This window comes from Artemia franciscana, chromosome 14 (assembly GCF_032884065.1).
Source record: "Artemia franciscana chromosome 14, ASM3288406v1, whole genome shotgun sequence".
NCBI lineage: Eukaryota > Metazoa > Arthropoda > Branchiopoda > Anostraca > Artemiidae > Artemia > Artemia franciscana.
In genome coordinates, this window is record NC_088876.1 from 14,287,864 (window position 1) to 14,313,368 (window position 25,505).

Genomic DNA, 25,505 nt, shown 5'->3' on the forward strand with positions numbered 1-25,505 from the left:
AAAGCTCATCCCCTGAAACTACCTTCCCCGCTGATAATTTTTTCCATGGAAATCTCTCTTCAGCCAAAAATGTCGGTATGCATCCCAATAAGAAATACTATGCGTAAGCAATAAGTAAGTTTTATAAATTACAGCCAATTTCCCAGGGGCTTTGGGGAGGGGGTCATGTCATCCCCAAATGCATAGAAATTGGACTTTTCGACTATGATGAACAAAATGGCTGTGTCAAAATTTGGATCGTATAATTTTAGGGAAAAAAGGGCCCTCAAATCTTTTTAGTCAGGTAAAAAAGGGATCGAGATAATTTTCGTTTCAGAGAGCCCTCTCCTAATATTTTGGAACCATTGGTTCGTTACGATTGCAAAAAATGAAAAAAAGCAAATAAAAAAACAACACGCCTCCGTGATCTTTCTTCTTGCCAAAAAAAAAAAATCACAAGATTCCACATTTACTCAGATGGGAGCTTGAAACTTTCACAGTATGGTTCTCTGATGTGCTGAATCTGATGATGTGATTTTCATCGAGATTCCTTGACTTTTTTGGGGTATTTTATCCCTTTTTCCAAAATCAGGCAAATATTCTCAGGTGTGGTTTTTGACGGGTAACACTAAACTTAATGAATCTTGTATATTTGGAAACTGCATAAAAAGCCAGGAGGCATTTTTTAACTACAGCTGTAGTAGTCAATGTATTGTGTCACTTTTTTCGGTAAAATTCTAGTTAATTGACTTCTTGCTATCTCGGAAAGGGTTTAGGTTAGGGAAATGAAACTTTCAGGGATGGGTCTACAGGCTAAAGTATGTCCTGGGAAGGTATTTTGAAGTACATACCTCCACTGCTTCTCCCTCTAGAGGGCCCTGAAATTTGCCAACATGACAGGTCTATACCTATTGAAATTTTGACAAAACAACATTTACCCTAATTTTCAGTTACTAGTTGCTTTTTCAGTGCCTTTGGTTCTGAAAATGCAATTCCTGTTATTTGAGTAGAATTTTGAGCCATTTCAATGGTTTTTTTTTTCAAAATTTAGGAAATATATTTGCATATCTTTAAAACCTTATAAAATGGAATTGAGCAAAGTTGTGAAGCTGGAAACAATTTTGTTGTACTTCAATGAAGCAGAAGATCTATTTTGCAAGGTTTCACTTTTATAGCACATATTTTTAAAGGTCATCAAAGGTCAGGGTCTTCTAGAGGGAGAAGGGGTAGAGATAGTTGCTTCAAAATACCTTCCCAGGATATACTTTAGTCTGTAGATTCATTCCTGAAAGTTTCATTTTCCTAACCTAAACCCTTTCTGAGATAGCAAGAAGTCAATTGACTAGAATTTTACCCTTTTTTCTTTTGGAGACTCTGGTTTGTTTGCCTTAAACTTTGGCAGCTAATGTTTTTTAAGGGTTATGCTAGACTCTTAGTAGTTACGAAATTTATATTCGCGACTCGAATTTTGAATTGAGCTTTGAATAGGACATTGTCTTTACGGCACTTTAGTGCGCTTGCGAATATCCAATGCAATCAAGTTGACTTTAAAAAAAAACTTTTTTTGGAATATTTTTTTCGAATTGCCCTGTTAAAGATCTTCGTTACGAAAATATGAAGAAGCTAAACATAAGGCGTGCCATGCTGAACTTGGAAATTGTGCTTGTAGAATTTGAATGTTTTCGTGAGCTTCCATCATTGTAACCAAGCAATAGAGACCGTCAGTGTTGGCCTTACAGTCATTCGCTAAATCACTTATTTCTCCTGTTTGGTTAAAGTATAAGGTGACCAAATCACTTGTAATCTCAAAAGCCGAGGAAATTGTGTGGCCGCTAGGTTGAGTAAAGAGCAAGTTTTATAAGATATCGCCAGAAAGGCTCTTTAATATTTGTTTGTTGGTTTTTTTTTTGCACCACCCGTCTTCTTCTATCTCCCAATTTGGAGTTTTTTCACCTATTCTAATCCGATCTCTGTTTCTTCTTTTTTTTGCTAGCATATTCTTGAGGTGCCAATGTGGACTTGGAATCGTTATGTATTGAGGAGGCAAGGAGTTTTCTTTTTATTTTTTCTTTAATGGATCAGAATGAGTGAATAGCTTTAACAAGCTTTAATAAGCTAATATAATGATAATAATATATATATATATATATATATATATATATATATATATATATATATATATATATATATATATATATATAGTAATAAGCTAATATAATAAATAATATGATAATTATAATAATGAATAATAATTATTATTAGCTTTCATGAGCTTAATAGATTGATATTTTCATAAGGAATTACTAGAATAGATTTCATAAGGAGAAAATACTGTGGCCTTTTCTCCTAATGATGTAGTTCTAGAATTAAATTGTGCGATCTCTTAACTTGATCTTCGACTACTTCTCTTAGTACATTCAATTTTGTAAAGAGGGTAGAAATACGTTATTACTATTATCAGTAGCCTTATATTTACGTGGTTTCTTTTGTGCTTGCGGCCCCCTTTTAGTTACGAGATCCGTCTTATCATTTAAAATCTCAAGGAGGGGAGAAATCATCCATCTAGAATAAATATGAGATTCATTGCGGATTCCTGACTTCATGCTTAAGTAATATATAAATTTATGTGTTTTGTGTTGACATTCTTGAATGAGTATTTTTTTGCATTCCCAATCATTTGGACTCGTTGTGTCTATTTCCTTTGTTTTGGAAAGTCTAATATAGAATTACTATTCAGCGCACTAGAATGACTGAAATTTGGTATTTTTAGTAATGCCACTGGCAGCATACACACTTTATGGTCTTCTTGCTCCTTTAAGAGTAGATGATGAGAGTAATCATGAACCTGACGTTTTTAAATCGAGTAAGTTCCTGTGATTGAGTGTGAATTGTCTTGTTGGTTGTCCTTAAATGTACTTCAGTTTAATGATGTAAATTTGATTGTAATCCCTTTAACAACGTATATTTTAAAATTTTAATAGTGAGATAGATAAAAAGAATTAAATCTGGACAAGCATTGGAACTGTTTTTCAGTTAAGATTCAGAGTTTCTAAGCAATTGATAAGGTAAAAACCTTGTCCGGATGTTTCATCTTTTAACTTATTATAATCTTGTTTGTGTGTGTGTGTGTAATACTGGTCTTTTGAGCTTGATTGGATTAAAAATCTTGTCAATTGTAAAACGTGCGGCACATTGTAGTCATACTCTGTATGTGGACCACAGTAGAGATATCTAGATATCCCTAAATATGTAAATATTTAGGGATATCTCTACTGTGATGTAGACTTAATATTTTAAGTATAGTATCCTATATAACTGTAATTACAAAAACATGTGTACAGATTTGAAGGGAAGTAAAAAATTTGTCCAAGATGAACATCTGCGTCGTCCTTAAAACGATACCTTAAATATTTTTAGTTTTTGAACTGGCATCTTCTTGAAACTGACATTTTTGAAAACTAAGAAGAAGAAACCTGCACAGGAATTTAAGCAAATTGTTAATTGGATTCGAAACTTGCATAATACCACCCTTTTTCTTGCCTTCCACGGAAGGTGGAACGAGTCCAAACTCACAAGAGGCACAATTAAGACACTATCTTTCTTCCCCACTGGGTCTGATTGTTCTCCGAAAACCCCTGCTGAAAATGATTATTCTACTAGAGATTGTGGTCGCCATTCCTCATTCCTCATGGAGATTGAATTGGCACGTGACTTGGAAAAGTGAAAAATAGTACATAAAATGTTACTTCCAACTTTGGATAGTTGAGCTTTTACAAGGCCTTATGTATGTTGTTCTGTTGGCATATGCGTCGAGACGCTTGTTTCATATTTCCCCATAGTTTGGAGTGGGTCTTTATCCTCAAAAGGCATAGCTAGAGTGTTGGCTTTTACTTCCCGCCAAGTTTCATTAAGATCCGACACCCTCATCTGGAAAGTTTCCTGATGAAAGGAGTTTTAGGACTCCTTCTCCTACATCTGTCGAATACAAACTCTTAAAAGGCAGAAATAATATACTTAATATTTCTTCCGATCAGATTTTTTATTTTTTTTTTTAGATCTGATAGCCCCTTTTGGTAGATGTTGCGATGGAACAAATATATATGAGTCGCTCTGCCAGGAAGGTTAGATCGAGTCCAGATTTCCAAAAGACATGACTTGTATATCATCCCTAACTTCCTACAAAGTTTCGTTGAGATTCGGCCATCTTTTCTGTCTAGTGTCCCGAAGACTTGATTTATGGACCCTGCCTCTTCCCATCACTGAAGATGGACTCTACCAGGACAGAAAAAGTAAAAAAAAAATTACCCTTTCAATACATAAGGTTCCATTTTCATTCAAGAATCCCCTTTGCTAGAAGTTCAGAGGACAATTTTATCCCATCCCCCTCCCTCTACAGAGACTAAATGAGACATGTACTGATAAAAAGTAAAGATAAGCCGCTTATTCTTATTTTCTACAGAGATTAGTTGAAATCCCATAATATCATCTGCTTGAGGTATTGACGACGATAATTCAGGGATCTGCCCCCTTTCCGTCGACTATAGGTCAACTTGCGCTCTTATTCTGAAAAGAAATATGTAAGACATTAGTTCTTATTTCCGACCAAGTGTTTTCGAAATCTGACTATCCATTCGGATAGATGCCCTGCTGGTAAGAAATCCTGGATCCTCCTTCCCCACTAAGGTCGAATTTTTGTTCAGAAAGCCCAAAGGCCAAGCTCAAGCACTAACTTTCGCTCCACATTAAGAACTGAAAATCCCTTCAGGTTATTTGTAAATGAAAAGAATTGAGAAAAACCCACTCCCTAAACGCCACCCTCGAGTCATGTCAAAGCTGGATTAATCCGAATCTACATCTCAGCCTGGACTTTATATGGATACAAAATTTCAATTCCTCATGTGCCCCCAGAAGCCCCTCCAACGTTAAAAGACTTCAAATCAAGTTTTGCATATATTTGATTTAATCACAACGGTAAAATGCATAAGGTTGGCATGATGTGTGCAGCTGATGGAGTAAAGGGTCACAAGTTATGTAAATAGCTGAGTTCACTCATATAGGCGTAGACACCCTCCCATCTTTTTTGAATTACGGTTGTTTTGGGATCATTTAGGGTAGCTTCCGAAAAGACAAAAGTTTAAACATTTAGATGAAATAAAGATGTCCAAAAAAAAAAAAAAAAAAAAATTGAGTACATATGTCACAAGTAGGATTTGGTTTTCACGAAAAGTGGTATCTATTTAACCTCTTTTTTGAATATGCTGATCGTAAATGTGATCCTAATATTGCAATATAGACGCTCAAAGTCGAAAAATCTTAGTAGATTACATATTTCACAAATGCGGATAGCGGCTAGTTGAAATCGTAGTCCTGCAAGTTTCATCTTCTCTATTATTAATATTAATGTAGATATTAATGAGATGCAGGATGATGATATATCCCATCTCACATCGGCGGAGCACAAAATAGGGTATATGCCCAAATTCTATGGGCCCAACACTTTATAAAATATTTTTTGCCAAATATCTCACCAAGTGGGTGTCACTAAAAAGGCCATAACGGAAATTCGTGGCCAATAATCATCTATTCTTCTACGTTTCTTTTTCTTTTTTAGATATTAATCAGACAATTCTTGGTAACGAACTTTGACTGAATTGAGAATTGACTCGGCACTATAGTAACTGAAACTCCAAAAATAACCGTAACCAAAAAATCGGAATTTTGATATGAATAGATACATCAGATAAATTGGCTTTTATGCTGATTCCAAAAGTTAATGTTACATATTAAAAGCTACGAGCCTGAGAGAATTAGACTGGTTTTGCAAAAAAGGGGAAGACTCCAAAAAAAGTCAAGTGATCTTAATGAAAATCACACCATCAGATTCAGCGTATCAGAGAACTCTAATATAGAAGTTTCAAGCTCATATCTACAAAAACGTGGAATTATGTATTTTTTGTCAGGAGAAAGATCACGAATACGTGTTTCTTTGTTGGTTTGTTTTTTGTTCTTTTTTTTTTCAGGCGTAATTGTATCGAACTAACGGCCATAGGAGATCGGGAATGGCCTCATTTGAATGGAAATCAGAAGTTCTGGTTTCCTTTTAAATCAAACAGTTCGTGGTAACGAACTGTAGTAAGGAGCGACCCGGCTCAATAGTAACCAAAACTCAAAAAAATTGAATTTTGATATCAATAGCTACATCAAAAGAATTGCATTTTAATGCTGATTTTAAATATATAAGTTTCATCAAGTTTAGTCTTACCCATCAAAAGTTACGAGCCTGATAAAATTTGCCTTATTTAGGAAAATAGGGGGAAACGCCCCCTAAAAGTCATAGGATCTTAACGAAAATGACACCATCAGATTCAGCGTATCAGAGAACCCTACTGTAGAAGTTTCAAGCTCCTATCTACAAAAATGTGGAATTTTGTATTTTTTGCCAGAAGACAAATCACGGGTTTATTTTTTTATTTTTTTATTTTTTTTTATTTTTTTTTTTTTTTCAGGGGTCATCGTATCGACCAAGTGGTCCTAGAATGTTGCAAGAGGGCTCATTCTAACGGAAATGAAAAGTTCTAGTGCCCTTTTTAAGTGACCAAAAAAATTGGAGGGCATCTAGGCCCCCTCCCACGCTTATTTTTCCCAAAGTCAACGGATCAAAATTTTGAGATAGCTATTTTGTTCAGCATAGTCGAAAATCACAATAACTATGTCATTGGGGATGTCTTACTCCCCCACAATCCCTGGGGGAGGGGCTGCAAGTTACAAACTTTGACCAGTGTTTACATATAGTAATGGTTATTGGGAAGTGTACAGACGCAATCCCTCGCTTTTTACGCTAAAGTTTGACTCTTCGCCACAATTCCACTTTTTAAAACAATTAAAAGCTTTAGCCTAAAAAGCGAGGGATTGCGGAGGGGACAACCCATTTCATATACGGAGTAATTTCTGTTCGTTTTAAGTTTTAATGTCGCTCCTTACTTTCAGCTAAAAAAATTAGTTTTTTTTTTATTTAATGACTAAAAAGACTGGTGGAAAACTAGCCCTCTCCCACGCCCCCTTGTTCTCTGTGGCATCTGATGAAATGTCCGATCAGAAGTTGTAAGGTCCAATAAATAAGCCCTTGGGGATGACACGACCCCAATGGTCCCTGGGGAAAAATATGTAAGCTACGCAAATTGCTGATTGCTCACAGTTAATATTTGTTAATGGAAAAGAAACGGAATTTTTTGGGGGAAAATTTTCTGCAGGGGAGGATATTTTCCACAGAGGGGAAAAACCAGAGAGGTTTTTTCGTGGAGTGGAAAGTTTTCAGGGTAAATTTGCACAGGGGAGGGAAAGGAAGGAGATTTCATGGCAGGATTTGAAAAATGGTCAGAAAATAAATTTTGAAAACAAGCTTTTTCAATTAAAAGAAAAGAACAACATTAACACTTAAAAGGGACATAAGTTATTTCGTACATGAGGGGCGCTGTCCCTTCCTTAATCCTCCCTCTTTACGTTAAAGTTTGACTTTTTGTCCCAATTCTTTAAGAAAGACTGTTCAAACATAAGGGCTGCTTAATTTGAATGAGGAGTATTTTTAAGAACTTCAAGACTAGCGTAAAGAGTGAGAGATGAAAAAGCGGCTGCACACCTCATATGTGGTGTGATTTTGTTTGTTTTAAGTTTTAATGTTGCTCCTTACTTTCAGTTTAAAAAAACTTGTTTGTTTAATACGTAAAAGAATTCTAGCATCTAGCATTGATTAGTAACTTTTCAAGTGGCAAAGTTAAGTGAGAAATAACATTTGAAATACCTTTGATTATTTTTTTCTATTTAATTATTCTTGTTAAATTCTTATTATTTTTCTCTTACCATTTTTATGGCACTTGGTATTAACCAAGTGACATATAGCAATCGCAAATTCTGTCTGTCTGTCTGTCTGTCGGTCCCGGTTTTGCTACTTTGGGCACTTCCAGGTAAGCTAGGACGATGAAATTTGGCAAGCGTATCAGGGATCGGACCAAATTATATTGAAAATAGTCGTTTTCCCGATTTGACCATATGGGGAGGAGTGGGGGGCCGAATAATTCGGAAAAAATAGAAAAAATGAAGTATTTTTAACTTATGATTGGGCTATGGGATCTTAATGAAATTTGATGTTTGGAATGATATTGTGTCTCATAGCTCTTATTTTAAATCCCGACCGGATCTGATGACATTGGGGGGAGTTGGAGGGGGGAAACCTAAAATCTTGGAAAACACTTAGAGTGGAGGGGATCGGGATGAAACTTGATGGGAAAAATAAGCACAAGTCCCAGATACATGATTGACATAATCGGAACGGATCCTCTCTCTTTGGGGTAGTTGGGGGGGGGGGGTAATTCTGAAAAATTAGAAAAAATGAGGTATTTTTAACTTACGAACGGGTGATCGGATCTCAATGAAATTTGATATTTAGAAGGATATCGTGTCTCAGAGCTCTTATTTTAAATCCCGACCGGATCTGGTGACGTTGGGGGGGGAGTTGGTAGGGGGAAACCTAAAACTTGGAAAACACTTAGAGTGGAGGGATCGGGATGAAACTTGGTGGGAAAAATAAGCACAAGTCCTAGATACATGATTGACATAACCGTACTTGGTTCGCTCTCTTTGGAGGAGTCGGGGGGAAGGGTTCATTGATTTGGCGAGTTTGGTGCTTCTGGACGTGCTAGGACGATGAAAATTTGTAGGCGTGTCAGAGATCTGCACAATTTGACTTGATAAAGTCGTTTTCCCAGATTCGACCATCTGGGGGGCTAAAGGGACAGGAAAAATTAGAAAAAAATAGGTATTTATAACTTACGAGTGGGTGATCGGATCTTGATGAATTTTGATATCTATAAAGCTCATCGTGACTCAGAGCTCTTATTTTAAATTCTGACCGGCATTAAGCCTCTTATTTTCCTTTTTAAATCAATCTATTGATTATTGATTCATAGAATTTTGTTAGAGCTCATACCATATGATCCCTTGGCTCTTAGCTCTTCTCGCCTCGTCACAAGTGCCATATGAGCTCTTAGCTCCTGTTCTCTTATTATATTCTTATTAAATTTTCGCGCCATTTCTAAGATTAACTTGTATGTTATTACAAAATTTATTTCCTGATGAAACCTGCTTGTGGCAGTATCAGTATATGTTTAAGATATAAAACATGTATGTATAATTAATTTTAATTTTTCAACAGCTCTTGAGGAACAGAGGAAGAAAATTTGTTTTTTTTTTGCTGTTGAAATAAAGACTTACCCAAGTTAACTTTAATATTGTTCGTGATTCATTTTACTTTAAATGATCATGATGTTTTTTCTTTTGTCAGTAAACATCGAACATAGTAGTTTTAATCTGTACTTTTTGTATGGCTGATAGATCTGAGTTTAGAAACAACTTCCTGTTCTTGCATCGGTAGTAAATTAAACAACAAAAACCGGCTGGATCAAGAAAATTCATTTCTCTTCTTGGTAAACTTAATTTTTTTGCAATGCTGCGTAACTAATCGTTCAAGGCTAGATTGCTCTTTACACTACTATCGACAAAAGAGCCTGTCGGGCAACAGATGTATAATCAAAAAGAAAACTATAGCGCATACTCTTTTGTAAAGACCGACAAAAATAGCTTGCCCTCCTCCCCCAAACAAAAATTCTAAATTCCCCTTACACCCTCTCCTCCAGTTAAAAAACTTCTTTAAATAGTCAACTCGATCCTCTTGTCAAATGACAAAAAAAAAATCTACACTAACCAACCTGCGTATAGAACTCGTCATCTTTTACTGGAACCTGCTGATTGCGCTCAAATGCAATCTCTTAAACTGTATGCATTGCTCACTTGCCTTCAAGTATAAGAGAAAAAAGCAATTCTCCCTCCGACCATCAGAAACATAAATATCTTTCAGGGTAAGTTGTTGTCCCTTAAGAGACGCCAATTACCCTTGTATAACATTCGAGATAACATATTACTATTAAAAATAATCGAGATAATAGTTACCATTACTGAATCAGCTACGAATGGCAATTTTTCTCGCCAGCCAGTTTTTTTTACGCTTTTTGTAATTTTTGGCTACTATGGGCCGTAGTTCATTCTTTACTAAATTGCAGCTACCGCTGTGATCATGATAATTTGATTAGCTTTGGACTATCGACATTACCAATTTTACAAAGTAAGGTGTGTATGTTTTCTTTTAGAGCCGTTTAGAAAGACAGGCATTGCTGGATTGACTCTTTCTAGTTCAGCTCATCCAAGTCCTAGTAAGATTTTAAATTTCCTCACTATTTGGAGTTGTTTGGAATTGTTGTCGGTTTGTTATGGTGGTCTCTTGTTAGTTTTCATTTTATTTTGGGAGCTGGTATCTATATGATAGTTTCTAAGTAAACTAATCAATTTGATTTGCACATTATATGTTCGAAATTTTTTTTGACATAGTATGTTCCATTGGCGTCATTTCACGGAAAATCGGGGAGAGGATTTGTTTTTCAGTTTTTTCATGAGAATATAGAAAGCTATTTTTCAAAAAAAAAAAAAAACAGAAAAAAAAAACATTTTCAAAATCTGGGGGGGAGGGCAAAAGTACTTGAGTTTTACAGAGGTACTGAAGTATAAACGAAGGAGAACAGCTGGTTTCCAAAGATTGATTTTAATCTTCATTTTTCATCGTTACCAATCCTAAATTTCAAACACGCCATGGAACACCTGCTGAGGAAGAGAAATTTTCAAAAAAGCGGCTAAAAAAAAGTATACTCAGAAACAAAAAAAGAAGAATGTAATCATATACGAGGAATTCAACGCCATCTATCACTTTTATGCTGAAAAATTTGTCAAAAACTTGAAATACTCATCAATAAAATCTAACGCAGAAGTTCGTAATACGTCCAACCAGAAGACATACAATTTGTAATAAAATTCGTTCTAATTAATGTCACTTTATTTCTTTTATAATTAACTTATTTAAAACTAAATAACTATGTTTAACCGAGTTTTATCAACATGGTTGAGAATACAGGGTTGACTGCGTATAAATAAATTACGCAGCCATAATACTTGGTGTGCTATTGTATCTTTATTATGCATCCATATTATCATCATGGTGGAATCGCCTAATTGAATCGAGTTTGCAGCTAAATTGATAAACTGGAATCAGTCAACTGAATTTAACTATTCTAGACTTACTCTATGACCTTGACCCTGTCTTTGAGATAGAATAAGCTGTTTAGCTTTTATTATTTATATATTTGTCAAATAAATGGGTCATATACAATAGTTTAATAGCTTTTGTGTCTTGTCTTTCAAAATCCTATCGAAAAGAAATTGTGTCGGCTTGATTCGCTGCTTGTTGTTTACGTCCTGCTTTCTTTTACAGCTGCCAAGCGCCTCTCCCCTTCTAATCTATTTAAGAAGCAATCTTTTAAAAGAGAAAATGCCATTAAAAGACTGCTATCCAAGCATGGTAAGGAATATTTTCTCTTGTAGGAATTTATGTTAAGATTATTCGATATTTGGTCCATGAGCTTTCTATAATATGTATGCTTTCTTTATGTTCTTTTTAAGCTTTGATTTAGATGTAATACCCTTGATATGGAATACCTGACTATAAACCTTTTTCTCTCTATTTAAATTCTTTTGACAAGAGACACCCTTCTCTTACCAACCCATAAAGACCTCCATAATTAAATAATTATTGTAAACTATGAAAAAATAGTATTAGAAATGATGAAATTTGGCAATGAGTATCATTTTACTTACTCTCCAAATATCCCAATTTAAACACGAAAAGAGTAGGAGCTAAAGTCAGAAATTCCACTGTAAGATACACACATTTTAGGAAACTCGAGCATTTTCTTTCTACTAGTTTATATAGGACCATCACGCCCAAAATCAATGGTGTATGTAAAACTTTTCCCTAACCGAAGACCTCGTATTCCTAAGATGTAGTAAAAGGTCTCCGTTCACTGGTCACTTTACACAAGCGTACGTTATTCACAGGAATTGATAAATACCAACCAAGATTTGGACTAACAATGATTTACCACTTCTTATGCTCAAAGACCACCAGACATGGTTAATTTAATTTATTTGAAAACACTTCTGCAAAAACATAAAAGGCCTGAGCAATAGATTCAAATAAAACAACACTGCGTTTCAGTTTATCTGCTGAAGACAGTCACTTTATATGGGACCGAAATATCCAGAGATTTTGTAAATGTTTTCATTGTCTAATAAATTATCTATCCCTATTGAACTTTTATTTTTTCGAAAAAAAGACAAATACAAAATTCGAATTCTCACATTAACAAAGCAACGACAGCAATGTGCAAAAATAGCCTAATGCGAAAAAAAGGAATTGGTAACTCGGGTATAAATTAAACACAACACAAAACCACGGGAGATTGGCTTTTCTTTTTGTTTTTTTCCCAAATTTTGAAACTGATTCCTGGAATTGCTGTGCTTGATTTATTAGTCTTTTGTTACGTGTCTATTCTGATGTATCGAGTAATATTTGTCAAAATGAAATAAGATAGAACTTTATCAGTTTTTGTGAATATCTTCTAGATAGGCAGAATATTCATGACAGGTGCAATAGTGTTGTAAAGACTGGCGAGATGAAAACGGCTAAAACGAATTAACCGTCAAGAAGTGCTGTACCATATCTCAAAATGAAGCCATAATGTCCTGCTATAGATGATTAGACAAAATTGCTCGTATTTAAAACTACTAAAAAAAAAAAAAAAAAAAAAATCCAATTAAATTAAATCATTTATTGTTTACAGAATACACCCTCATAGGCAAGGCACAAGTATGATATTTTTTAGCCAGTCAATTAGATATAAAACAAAGAAAACTTATAATAATTAAAACACGGTCACCTCAAGAAAATTTGCCCAGGCACAAAAGTTACAAGCAAAAGCTTTGACCCAGAGTAAACTGGTGTTAGTCTTGGAACTTTCGCAGCCGGTTCTCTGGGGAGCCGGGATCCAAGAGGGACAAAGGGAGGCAGCAAGAAGTTCTTGTAGTTGGGATAGAGGAGGAGGGTTGAGCCGAAATTCAGGCATAGTTTTTCGCGACGGATAAAAAGGGGGTCAAGTTCAAATACTTTTCGTTAAAAGGAGTGAGGCAACGGGGAACATTTGTAGTGACCTCTTTTGAACCCTTTCAATTTTGTCACTCTTCTTTTGTATGAGCCAAATAGGACGTGCATATTCTAGTAGTGCTAGAAACTTTTCCTACAAAGGAAGAAAAAATAAACTGTTCCTACATATAGCCTAATTTTAAACGATTTTTTTTTAAGACTTCGTCTGCTTAGAGGATAAAATCTTCAAATATCACAACTTCAAGTATAACTTTTAGAAAGTCGAAAACCATTCACAGGCATGACGATCATCATGCCAAGTAGTTATGTTTATTGATTGCTTGTTGGAGAGGTAAACGTGATTTTAGCATAAAGTTAAGCAAGCAAGATATTTTATAGAGTATGAACCGTTAGACCTGCGTCAGGATGAAATATCAAGAGATATTTTCCCGTCTTCATGTTTGACTAAAAGTTTGTATAACTGAAAAGAGTAAAATAAAAATATTAAAAAGATTTTTGCTTCAAATTCACAAAAAAATAACCAATTTTTTTTTACCTTGTACCCGGATAAATGGTGTCCTCATTTCATAGCTCCAGTGGGTTTTCTCCACCTTCAAGCACATGTCATCTTGTTTATTACTAGTTTAACCGAAATTCTTTGTATATGGCATAAGTTTTAACATGACAGTTCGTATTGTTTTATTCTTATTTATTTTCATCTTTATTTAAAATATTGATTCGGTAGTCCTCTTGAATAAACCTGACTCATCATGTTGCTTTTAAGGCAATCATTATAATATATTGAAACAATTTACATTGTCTTACTCTTTCGAGAGGTGTGTTTTTGTCTATTTTGTAATTGACTCATTTGAATTATTGAAGACATTTCGCTTGCAAGGTCAGAAAAACAAGGAAGTTTGGCTCTACAGACAATTAGGGTCAAAGTAAAGCAGGAAAAAATGATGCGGTACTAGACGCTTTAAGTCCAAATTGGCGGTGCTGATCTCTGTTTCAAGGCCATTCAGCCAGAAAGTGTAATGGGGGTTTGGGGGCCAGCCATCCTGTGATTTTGCACCCCCCCCCCCCTACTTACCTTCCCCAGATTTCTCCAGGTGCCCATTTAGAGCTGGTTCGACTTTGGCTGACATTACAGAGTCACGCCAATGACCCCCGTCCCAAACCAAATTACCGGCCACATCAGGAATTGAACCCCGCCATTCGGACAAAGGATTCCAAATCTAGCGCGCCAACTACTCGACTAGGACGACTCAAAGCATTAACGTTTAGGTGAACATTTAACTCCGATCTACACTCATGTATAAGATCTAAAAGTGGCTTGAAACTTGTCGTCGGAACTGTAAATACTGCTGAGTTTACCGAAAAAAATAACACCCCGAAAAATTAAATTATTCACATTTATGGTAGGTTTTTAAAACCGGACTTTTGCTTCATTCCTGCAATCAACCTTGTTTTCTTAATAAAAGTTATGTAAGTGTAGTATATGTAAACGCAAATGGAGTTGGAAATTAGCCTATGAAAATTGTTAAATTTATTTTTTTCTTAATCTTATTTGTCTTGTTACTAACTTTTTGTTTTCAGAAGAAGGACTAACGCCAACAAAACTTGAAGATATGCCGGTACCTTTGCCTCCAAAGCAGAGAAATATCCATGCAAGTATTCGATTCTCTTTCAAATCTTGTCTGGTCATGCCTATAATTATCTTTCCTTATAGTACGCTAATAGCATAACTTTTGGCCCAGGAGTGTATCAATAGTTTCTAACGCGTTTTCTCTGTTGAACAGAAAACAAAATTCAAAGCTGTTTTACTATTCAGTTTCTTAGTTATATTTTCTAAACGTTTTCTTAATTTTGAACAGGTTAAATTTTTTGGGCTTTAGTATTACTTTAATTGATTAGAAAGTTTTTCTAGTGCATTATTTTATGCTGAATTCTTCCTCGGGAGTGGTCGAGGCATGTCTTTTGAACTCTCTGTATGCACATATACCTATGACCAGGCACGTGCCCAGGATTATTTCTTGGGATAAAAATATTAAGGGGGGGGGGCTTTAATAAAAAGTAATTTTGTTTGGTAATTTGAATACCCGTACAGTTTCAAATTCTAGAGGATAGCAAGAAATAAAAGTTTTTGGAATAGTTTCTTTTAAAGATTTAGGTAAGAAAAGGTTGGTAAAAACTTAACGTGTGATTTCATATGATGTTCGGAAATTTTGGTGTTTTCATATATAATATACAGTGTGTATCAGGTTGTCTGAGCTGGAAGTTACCAAATATCCCATACCTTCAAGAAGAAAGTACATCTCTACTTATATGACGAGTCAATAAAGATTAACGAGAGTAGTGTTGTTTCATTTACTAATTGTCTCTATTTTTAGGACAGGACAAGATTATGCTTAGTAGCATGAAGTTATAAAGCTGAGTTTAAAAGACCTTTATTTTGCTTGGAAATGCTCAACTATGGTTTGGGTACTGCTGCCACCACCAGGGATTTGCCCAAAAACTTAGTCTGGCTAGGGGAGCCTATCCTCGTCTTTTCTTCTTGGGAAAGGGCCTTGAACCCCCTCCCGAAAAAACTGCTTACGCATTTCCCAAAAGAAAAGGTCTGTATCATAACACTTAACAATTGCGTATTTTCAAGCAGAAAATTGAAGTTTTTTATTCATCAAAATCCAAACAAACAATTTTAACTGACAAAATACGAAATTTCTTGCAGTATTGAGGACTCTTGTTTTTTTGCTTTTTTTGTAATGTGAGATTGCTCTGGAAGAAGGATTCTTTTCTATTTCCGAAGCACAACCCATGAATCAAAAATTTTCATATAAAATATCTTTAAAACTATCCTGGACCCAGTTTTATGGGAAATTTCAGGAGATTGAAAAAAAGTTCAATTAATAATTTTCTGGTAATTGTGTGAGACCTTCTAATTTTAAATATTTCTGTCACTTTTTAGGATAAAAAGAAAGTTGAAGATGATGAATATCCTGATTATGACCACGTTCCAGCTCCACAGGCCATTGTTGACAGAAACCAAGTGAAAGTTGAAGAAAAAGAAGAAATCTCCACTCCTCCAACTATTAGGAAAACACCACCCAGTACTAACAGTAATGCAGTGAACATTAATTCGGAACTGGCGAAAATATGTCGACCCGGTGACCCTTTCCGACAAACCTATGTTAAAATAAAAATACTAGGTGCTGGGTAAGTATTTTTGTTAAGTAAATATACCTCTGAGCATAAATAAGATATGATTCATGAACCCGCCTTCGCGCACGCGCAATGACACATTTTCCAATGGGAAACCAAGTAGCAGCTGAAACTGTGGCTATGACGTACATGCTCACAGTCTATGTATGGCTTTGACGTTTATACTCAGAGTCTAATTACGTGCTACGAAGTGTGTGTGTCACGTTTGGAAAAAAAATTCGCTACTGGTGTATACTTAAACTGTGCTTGGCACGAATTTGCGTGATCGATTTGAAGAAAAAGAAGAGAAAACTTAGAGAATATAAAGCGGATAAACCAACTAAACTAAAGTACCTACACGAAAGAAACGGTTACAGAATGAAGAACTCGGAGTAAATTGTACATTATTTTGCTTATTAGAGATAATGGTTGGGCCGAAAATTACGACCGAACGTAAGACCTTCAGTTACGGCTTAAATTAGGGGAAGGGCTGGGAATCTCCTCTAAGGAGGGAGTATCAATTGAAGAATATTGATACAGCCAATAGATCTATGCTGTTTAGACTGTTAAACGTGAACATAAATCAGTCTTCCGCTTTTAAGGTTTTTGAGCTGAATTTCTTATCAGGAGGTTAGTAGAATAGTTTTAACTTAATTACAGTAAGTTTCTCCCTACAAAAACTTCTTGATGGCCTCTTTTGATCACCATCTATTCTGTTTGACAGTTTTTTAACGTCATATTAAGTTTAAAATGCCAATTTGAATAATATCTATATCTGTGTCCTTACGTAGTCATTTATGCTAGTAAAATATGACAAAAGCATGTTCAGTATCTTGTACATCAGTATAGTTGAAAAGGACTTCAGTAAATATAATTTTCTTTCTCTTTTAAATTGAATTGCATAATCAAACCAGTGTCAGACTTGAGTATAAAAGGAATTTACTAAAAACTCCCTTAAAATATGAGTGATAATTTCTTAGAATTATATGAGGTGCATACGTATATTTTATTTTTTAACAGCTGCATATTGGTAAACTGCGTTTAATGTCTCTTCTCTGGTAGAAAGGTAATCATATCTAAGTAATATGCATGAATAATAAATGTGTTTTTTACTTTAGTTAGGTAAAGAACGTGAAGATTTATTTGATTCATTTTGCCTTCTCTTGTAGTCTCTTTCAACATGTACTTAATATACAACCTAAAACTAATTTCTGTTCAGGGCTAGAGAAAATGACGCTTCGTTGAATCTGCTTTACATAAGCAAATAGTTTTAGAAAAAGCTTTCTGTTACCTCCCCCTCTCAATTAGATTTTTTTTTTTTTGTATTGATGCGGGCATAGAAGAAGACATTGTTCCAATTTTCTGCAATTCAACCTCAAGGATTTTTATTACCTTTACATTGGATAGGTAAAATGTTGCTGCTACTAATGTCACTATTTGCCCGTAGAAGTTTCGTGTTTTTAGCCCATTTTCGAATGAATGTTCTTACTCCCAACACTTGTTTAAGTTTAGATCCCAGTTCCATATTCCTAGTTCCTAGTTCGAATGGATGTTCTTACTCCCAATACTTTTTTAAGTTTAGTATTTTCCACGTCCGAGGGAAACTGATCCAAACATCAGACTGAAACTGAGCGATTTTAAAAAGTTGTCCTAAACAAATGGATTATTTTCCCAATTAACGAAAAGACATTTTAATATGAAGGGAATATTAAAATTATTCGGTAATACTAAAAATAATTATTACTCGTGTTTGAAACTAACTTATTTAGAAGGTAAAGTCGTTTTAGTTACCTCAAATCTGTGGAGTATCGGTGGTGACAACATTTTCATAAAAGTATCATAAAAAGTAGTTCCAATGATAAATGATAAGATGGATCATGAAAACTGGTCGAAGAACAGTGGAATCATAGAATAGAAATAAAGAAACTGTATTCGCTGATGTTTTGCCTGTATAAACAAAAAGGTATTATCAATACAGCAAAATAAGCGTTTAAAAATAATTATCAGCCGAAGCAGTACGAACTCCAAAATGGGGAAGACAAATCAAGAAAAGAAAAACGGAATGTTGAAAGTAAAAAGTTTCTTCTATTTAGTCCTAAAACTAATCAAACTAAGCAATAATCGGCCTAATATAATTAAAATCGAGAGCCATTTTAAGCAATTAAAGCTTCATGCAATGAGCGTTTTAAACCGTAGAATACAATTTTCTCAGATTTAACTATAAATAGAGGTACAAGAATCCTTTACATTTATTGAATTTTTCACAATATTTTGAAAAGTGAACCTATTATCAAAGCAAGTATCCTGGCTATACATACAAGTATCGGGGTCCTGGCGAATCATCCGACAACTCCGACCCAAGTGAGAGATGTCGATTCTCTTCGCTTTCCTATAAAACTTCAGGGCTTACAGTATCATGTCGATTAATACTTCCGATAATTCTCATTATATATATATATATATATATATATATATATGTATATATATATATATATATATATATATATATATATATATATATATATATATATATATATATATATATATATGATTTTTGATAAAGATTTATTTATGGGTATTCGTCTGAAAGTAGTTCACCGTTGAAAACAAGCTTAAGTTATGTAACACAAGTTCTTTGGTAGCAATGTGAAGGCCCATATTGGTTCATGTCCAAGTCCACTATTCCACTAACTGCATCCATGGTAATCAAAGGGTATTGTTTTTCAGGGCTTCTGGGACTGTTTACACAGCTGAAGAGAGAGCGACGGGTAATTTAGTAGCAATCAAAGAAATAGACATGACTAAGCAATCAAGGAAGGAGTTACTTTTGAGTGAAATAAAAATAATGAGAGAGTCCATTCATCCAAATCTAGTTAATTATTTAAATGGATTCTTCCTCGACACACGCTTATGGGTAAATACATTTTTTGTTGATTACTAATTATGAAATAAATGCTCTGTCAATGTGGGCTTAAGTAACCTTTAAGTTTACATAAAGTTTGCTTAAGTTTTACCTTTTTTGCGAAGGTAATAAACATGTATTACTGAGATGGGGCATTGAGATGAATTAATATGGATAATTGTTTATTATCCTTACATTTGTGGTATAAGGGTGGTTGCCAAACCATCGGAGTGGTTTTGCTTATTATGTAAAGAGTTGAACAAACGTAGAGTTTTTGTTGTCATAATTACCTGACGACTCGGATCGCATTTTTGCATGAAATTTGTCCGACATCGAGAACGTTTTTCATTATCTGTCACAATCGGCCAAAAATCTTCAACTTATTTCCAGCTCAAATCTGCGGTTATTGTGAGAATATTGAGATTTAGTTACGTTGCGGTATCGGGTGGAAAAAAGGGTGATTAAGGGTTGAAATAAATGAGTTGGACGTACTTTTAATACAGAATCATCCATATAAGAATTATGTTTGTCATTTTTGCTTGAATTTACCTCCCCACTCCATGAAAAAAAAAAAATCAAGGTGCAAGATACGCAACAATAAGGAATGGCTACCCTTTCCCGGCAAAAAGATATAATATTAAATATAAAGATAATAAAAATAATAATAAAATATTATACAAAAAGATAATATACGATATTTAAATATACATTAATATTAAAAAAAAATAAATATATTTTTTATAAACTATAAATAAACTTATTTATATTTATATAAATATATATTATAAAATAAAGTAATCATAAAAATAAATAAAGATAATAAAATATTAAAGATGATAATATAAAGATAATAAAATTTCTCATTTTTTAAACTCACCCTCTTCCAACCCCTATCCAGGATGAAAGTTTTGTTCGAGATTTAATTTATCGTAAAACAGGGACTTGAGTGATCAACTCATTTAACTTTATTGGGTGAATACAGTTTTATTTTGCTATTTTTATAGCGTGATGTTAAGTGTTCAATTTTACTTACAATGATGTAAATCATTGCTGCACTCTCTATCCCTGATCTTTATATAAGGTCATTCTAAGATAGGAGAGGTTGGGTTTGGCCTGGACACGAGGCTAATCTGGAAAGCCAAGTATAAACCCTTAGCGGCTTAGCAAATATTTTCAAAAAATCAAGATAGGCCCACCATCTACTGCCCTATTATTATGCTAGTTTGGATATAGATATGTGCAATTATTTGTATCCTATTTTGTAAAAAGTGTTTTTTAACGAAAAATTTTTCTCAAGAGTGTCTGTTTCGAATTTTATAGAGTAACCCAGGCTGCTGGAGTTTTTCAGGAAAAAGGCAGCTCACACAGGAAGTTTTAGAGTAGACGATTATGTGCTATTTATTTCAATTTTTTTCAATATACTTTTTTGTTGTGAAAGGACTAATGGGGTTGGGTGGGACATGACAATCGAGGGTTGGATACAAATCTCTGTTCGGACCAGCCCTATCTCTAAAAGGCTGGTATTAGGGTTACATAGGGTAACACACAGATAAATCCTTGACAATAATTAAATAAAAAAAAACAAGTTTTTTGAAATGAAAGTAATGAGCGACATTAAAACTTAAAACGAACAGAAGTTACTCCGTATATGAAAGGGGCTTTTCCTCCTCGACACCCCGCTCCTTACGCTTAAGTTTTTTATTGTTTTAAAAAGTAGAGTTGCGAGAAAGAATCAAAGAGTTGCGAGGCAACTAGATCTTTTAATTTTTAACGAACGTTTTTATTCGTAAAAAATATACGTAACTTAAGAATTAACTTACGTAACAAACTTTTATATTCTTATATTTTTGATTATATATATGAGGTGGTTGGTCCCCTCGTCAATACCTCGCTCTTCACACTAAATCTTGTTTTGTCCCAATTCTTTAAGAATGACCCCTGAATCAGAAAGGCCGTAGAATAAATAGTTGAAATTACTTAAAAAAATTTTAGCATAAAGAGCGAAGTATTTATCTCCTCCTAAATACCTCGCTTTTTATGCTAAAGTACTTTTAGAACCCCTCATATGCGTAATAATCTCTGTTCGTTTTAAGTTTTAATGCTTCTCCTTACTTTCAATTGAAAAAAACTTTTTCATGTTTATATTTTCATTGTTTGTTTTTTTCATAGTAATGCTAGAAAGTCCTGCGCCCTTTTCATTGAATTTCTCTTCCCCCATGAAATATTCCTCCAAGGAAAGATCCTCCCATTTAGCCCCCTCCCCTGAACCCCACACCCAAACCAAAAAAATCCCCCTGATAACGTCGGTACACTTCCGAGTAACCATTACTGTATGTAAACATTGGTCAAAATTTGTAACTTGCAGCCCCTCCCCCAGGGACTGTGGGGGGTAAGTCATCCCCAAAGACATAGTTATTATGGTTTTCGACTGCGGAACAAAATGGCTATCTTAAAATTTTGATCCGTTGACTTTGGGAAAAAAATGAGCGTGGGAGGGGGCCTAGGTGCCCTCCAATTTTTTTGGTCACTTAAAAAGGGCACTAGAACTTTTCATTTATGTTAGAATGAGCCTTCTTGCAACACTCTAGGACCACTTGGTCGATACGATGACCCCTGGAAAAAAAAACAAATAAAAAACAAATAAACACGCACCCGTGATTTGTCTTCTGGCAAAAAATACGAAATTCCACATTTTTGTAGATTGGACCTTGAAATTTTTTCTATAGGGTTCTCTGATACGCTGAATGCGATGGTGCGATTTTTGTTTAAGATCCTATGACTTTTAGGGGGTGTTACCCCCTATTTTCCAAAATAAGGGAAATTTTCTCCGGCTCGTAACTTTTGATGACAAAGACTCTTTTGATGTATCTTTTAGCATCGAAATTCCGTTTTTTAGAGTTTCGTTTACTATTGAGCCGGTTCGCTCCTTACTACAGTTCGTTACCACGAACTGTTTGATACTTTAATCTCAGTAAAAAGGAAATAGGTTCGCTTGCAACAAGATCGCAGCTATGGCTGTAACCATGATTCCTTGCTCTGTTTCTTTGTGCATTTAAATTTCACAAAGGAAAAAGGCTTTGATGTTCTGGAACTTAGTAAACGATTGAATCACAAATTTGACTATGAATTTAGCATAATTTCACGAAATCCGTTGTTACTGGATGGCCTTATTTTTATAGAGAAGTAAAAAATTATCGCTAATATCCCCACAGAGTAAATGGCTTACAGAGCTAGAGGAAGTGGCTGTAACCGCGTTTTTATGGAAACTTTTTTTTTGGCAAATTCTTGAGGGATGATCCATGTTTCAAAGGAAACTACACGCCTGAGAGGGGATAGAATGTTGATCAGACGGAGTCCCAACCGTCCTTTCTAAATCTCGGATTTTGGCTTCGATGGTGTTTCGGAAGTTTCACGCACTACCTCCACCGAACGTGGTCAAATTGTGACAATAGCCTGCTTTTGTAGCGCGTCTGGTTACACTATGCCTTGGGTCCATATCTTTCCACGAGTCAACTTCCAAGCTCGTATGCTAAGCTGTGGATTACCAGGAGCACTAGGCCTCGCTAACCCAAGCAGATAGGTCAACAGTAAGACCCTCCTTGGATTTGTCAAGGATTTTGTGAAAAATACGAAACCAAACGAAACGTGCCTTATTCTTCTACATCTCGATAACCGTAATCCCAACAGTGATTTTCAAGTGACAGAGCTTACTTCACAACGTTTCCTAGAAAAACTTCTTCGGGCAAATATTGTTTTAACTATGATATTTTCTTGGATTAAGGTTCTTTGCCCTCAGTAGCAACAGACAGACCAGTAATTATGGTGCCTGAGACCCCATGTTACATGGTATCTTCGAATCACGGACAGTCACTTGAAATTGTTGAAAGCAGTAGTAGTAAATCTCTTGATCTCAATGGCGTTTCGAGTTACGGCTTACTTCATCACGGTGAAAAGGAAGACGTCGAGCCCTTCGATCCCAATTCCAATGTGGCAAACGATCTCACTTGTATGAAGTTTGTGCTTAGCGAGTGCTGTGCAGAGATTCTTTATGTTGCTCAAATAAAAAGTGTCCATCAAGGTGATTTCAGGGTTTCCTTCATGAGAAAAAATGGAAAGAAAGTTTTGTTAGTGTGGACGACATGGTTTAGAAACTTCCTCCCCGCGGAACATAAGAGGCAGTACAGGTGGCATTTTTACTTTTCATAACTTTATACCTAGCTGAAAAAAAAAAAACACCTCCAAATCTAATAGTTTAGCAGGGTATCCGAGCCAATACTAAAGCCTCCCAATCCTACCCGATGGTCAGGGGTTGCTTAGGACAAATGAAAAAAATAAAACTAGTATTTTCCTTTTTCGGAAAAAAAAATTAAAAAAAATCAAAGGTAGTCTTCACAGACACGCATTTTATGGTAAAGCTAGAACTACAGAAAAACTAATGGCTTAGAAGATGTACCATTTCAAAAAATCGCGTCCGGGTCATCCTTGACCTCCCCTAATTTGTTTTCCAAGGTTAAATTCTACCTTTTTACAATATATTTTATGTTTTACATTAAAATTTAATGTCATTTGACATTAGTGTGAACGTTTCTCAATTAGCAGCCTTATACTAGCCTACGATGATTCAAGGCAAAACAATGGATTGACTTTAGATTAACATAGTTCAAACAGTTCAGCATCTCGTGATGGTGACTGGTAATAATATCCTTTGCACATTGCAAGAAGATTGGAGACGCAACTAACTTCAGAAAGAAAGTAGTGCGTCATATTTGTTTAAGCAGAATTCTGATAGGAGTTGGTTTCTCTTTGGAAGTCGGATTTCACGTCGCCCTATGAAAGAATCTCAAATTTTGTGCTAGTGGGGGGCGGGGGGGGGGGGGCTAAACAAAATTCTTTTCCGATCCAAATAGTATCTGCACTCTAAGGCCATATGGGACTTAGAATCTATTCACGGTTAAGCAGCAAGGTAAACCGACAGATTTAGCAATTCTAATCCAGTAAAATTGATCTTCACCACATTATGTGTTCAAATTTTGTCTTTGGGATATGGGGGGGGGGGGTGTGTGTGTGGTAAAACTGTTTTGTTTCTGATCCATCAAGTGTCTGCACTGTAAGGCTTTATGAGAGTTAGAACCTATTCACAGCTAAGCAGCAAGGTAAACCAAAAGATTTTATCATTTTAATACAGGAAAATCCATCTTCACAAAAATTTGTTTCACAACTGTTTGGAAGTTGAAAAAATTATGCTCTCAGTTCTCTTTTCCCTTAATATTTGTAAGAAAAATTCTGTAATTTAGATTTTTGATTAGAACTGTCATGCAGATTTAACATACCTATGTTCCTTTGGCTTTTTTTTTTGTCAGAATATAGTTTTATTGTTAAATATTTTCAGGTAATCTTGATAGGTTTTTCAACGTTTTGCAGGTTGTTTTACGCTCAGAAACTGTCAAGGTACCGGACAATATATTCTAAGAAATGAAATTCTATGTATTAATCAGTAACCGATGTGCTTACGTGTTTTCAGGTTGTAATGGAACTATTAGACGGTGGCCCGCTAACAGATGTTGTAACTGAAACAGTGTTACGAGAAGGTCAGATAGCCGGTGTTTTAAAGAAAACTCTAGATGGAATTGATTTTCTTCATAGTAAGGTAAGATCAAAAGGCAGACTTATTTGTTTTACCCTTTGCCTGAAGAAATCTCCGCTATCCTCCAGTCCAAGACCAACGAAAGTGAATTAATGTTCCCGGCTGAGTTGTTGCTGGTGTACACTGCATATATATATATATATGTATATATATACGAACAGTAGCGAAACGTCTCTTCAAAAATGACACACATCCTAGAGCTCTGAATGGGAAGTTCCCATTACGTCAGAGCAATAGTTTCAGTGGCTAATTGGCATTCGATCATATTATTCCCGTCGTAATGCGCTGAACCTTTGTCATTGCGCGTGCGGGAAGAGGCGAAGTCTTGAAGAGAGATCATTCGTATATATATTTTTGCTGTCCCAAGAGCCTTCTAGACTAATGTTAAGTCTTGATGCACTTTAAATTCGAGTTTTTTTTTCCTTTTTTCAGTAAGTTCTTATTGTTTGTAATTTACATAACGTAGCAACAGTGCAAGGATAGCGCGACTCCTTTTTGGAACTAGGGGGTCTTTAACCAAATTGCTCTGTAGTAACGATGCTACCATCTAACAGTCAGTATAAATTCCCATGATTCATAGATTATTTTGCAACAGTTTCACATCTTTTTCATGTATTTTCGAATTTTCAAATGTCAAGTTAAATTATTTTTTTGTTTATGGAACTTCTGCTTTGCTCTTTTACTAGGTTTGATCTGATTTT

At 35.0% G+C, this 25,505-nt stretch overlaps 1 protein-coding gene across 1 annotated transcript; it reads left to right on the forward strand.

Moving 5' to 3' along the window:
- Positions 1 to 2,751: 2,751 nt before the first annotated feature.
- Positions 2,752 to 25,496, forward strand: LOC136035741 (serine/threonine-protein kinase PAK 3-like). The gene is made up of 7 exons (XM_065717711.1): positions 2,752 to 2,842; positions 10,179 to 10,241; positions 14,657 to 14,727; positions 16,026 to 16,273; positions 18,986 to 19,172; positions 24,682 to 24,807; positions 25,491 to 25,496. Exons 1-7 carry the CDS (start codon positions 2,752 to 2,754, stop codon positions 25,494 to 25,496), a joined length of 792 nt encoding a protein of 263 aa, XP_065573783.1.
- Positions 25,497 to 25,505: the final 9 nt, after the last annotated feature.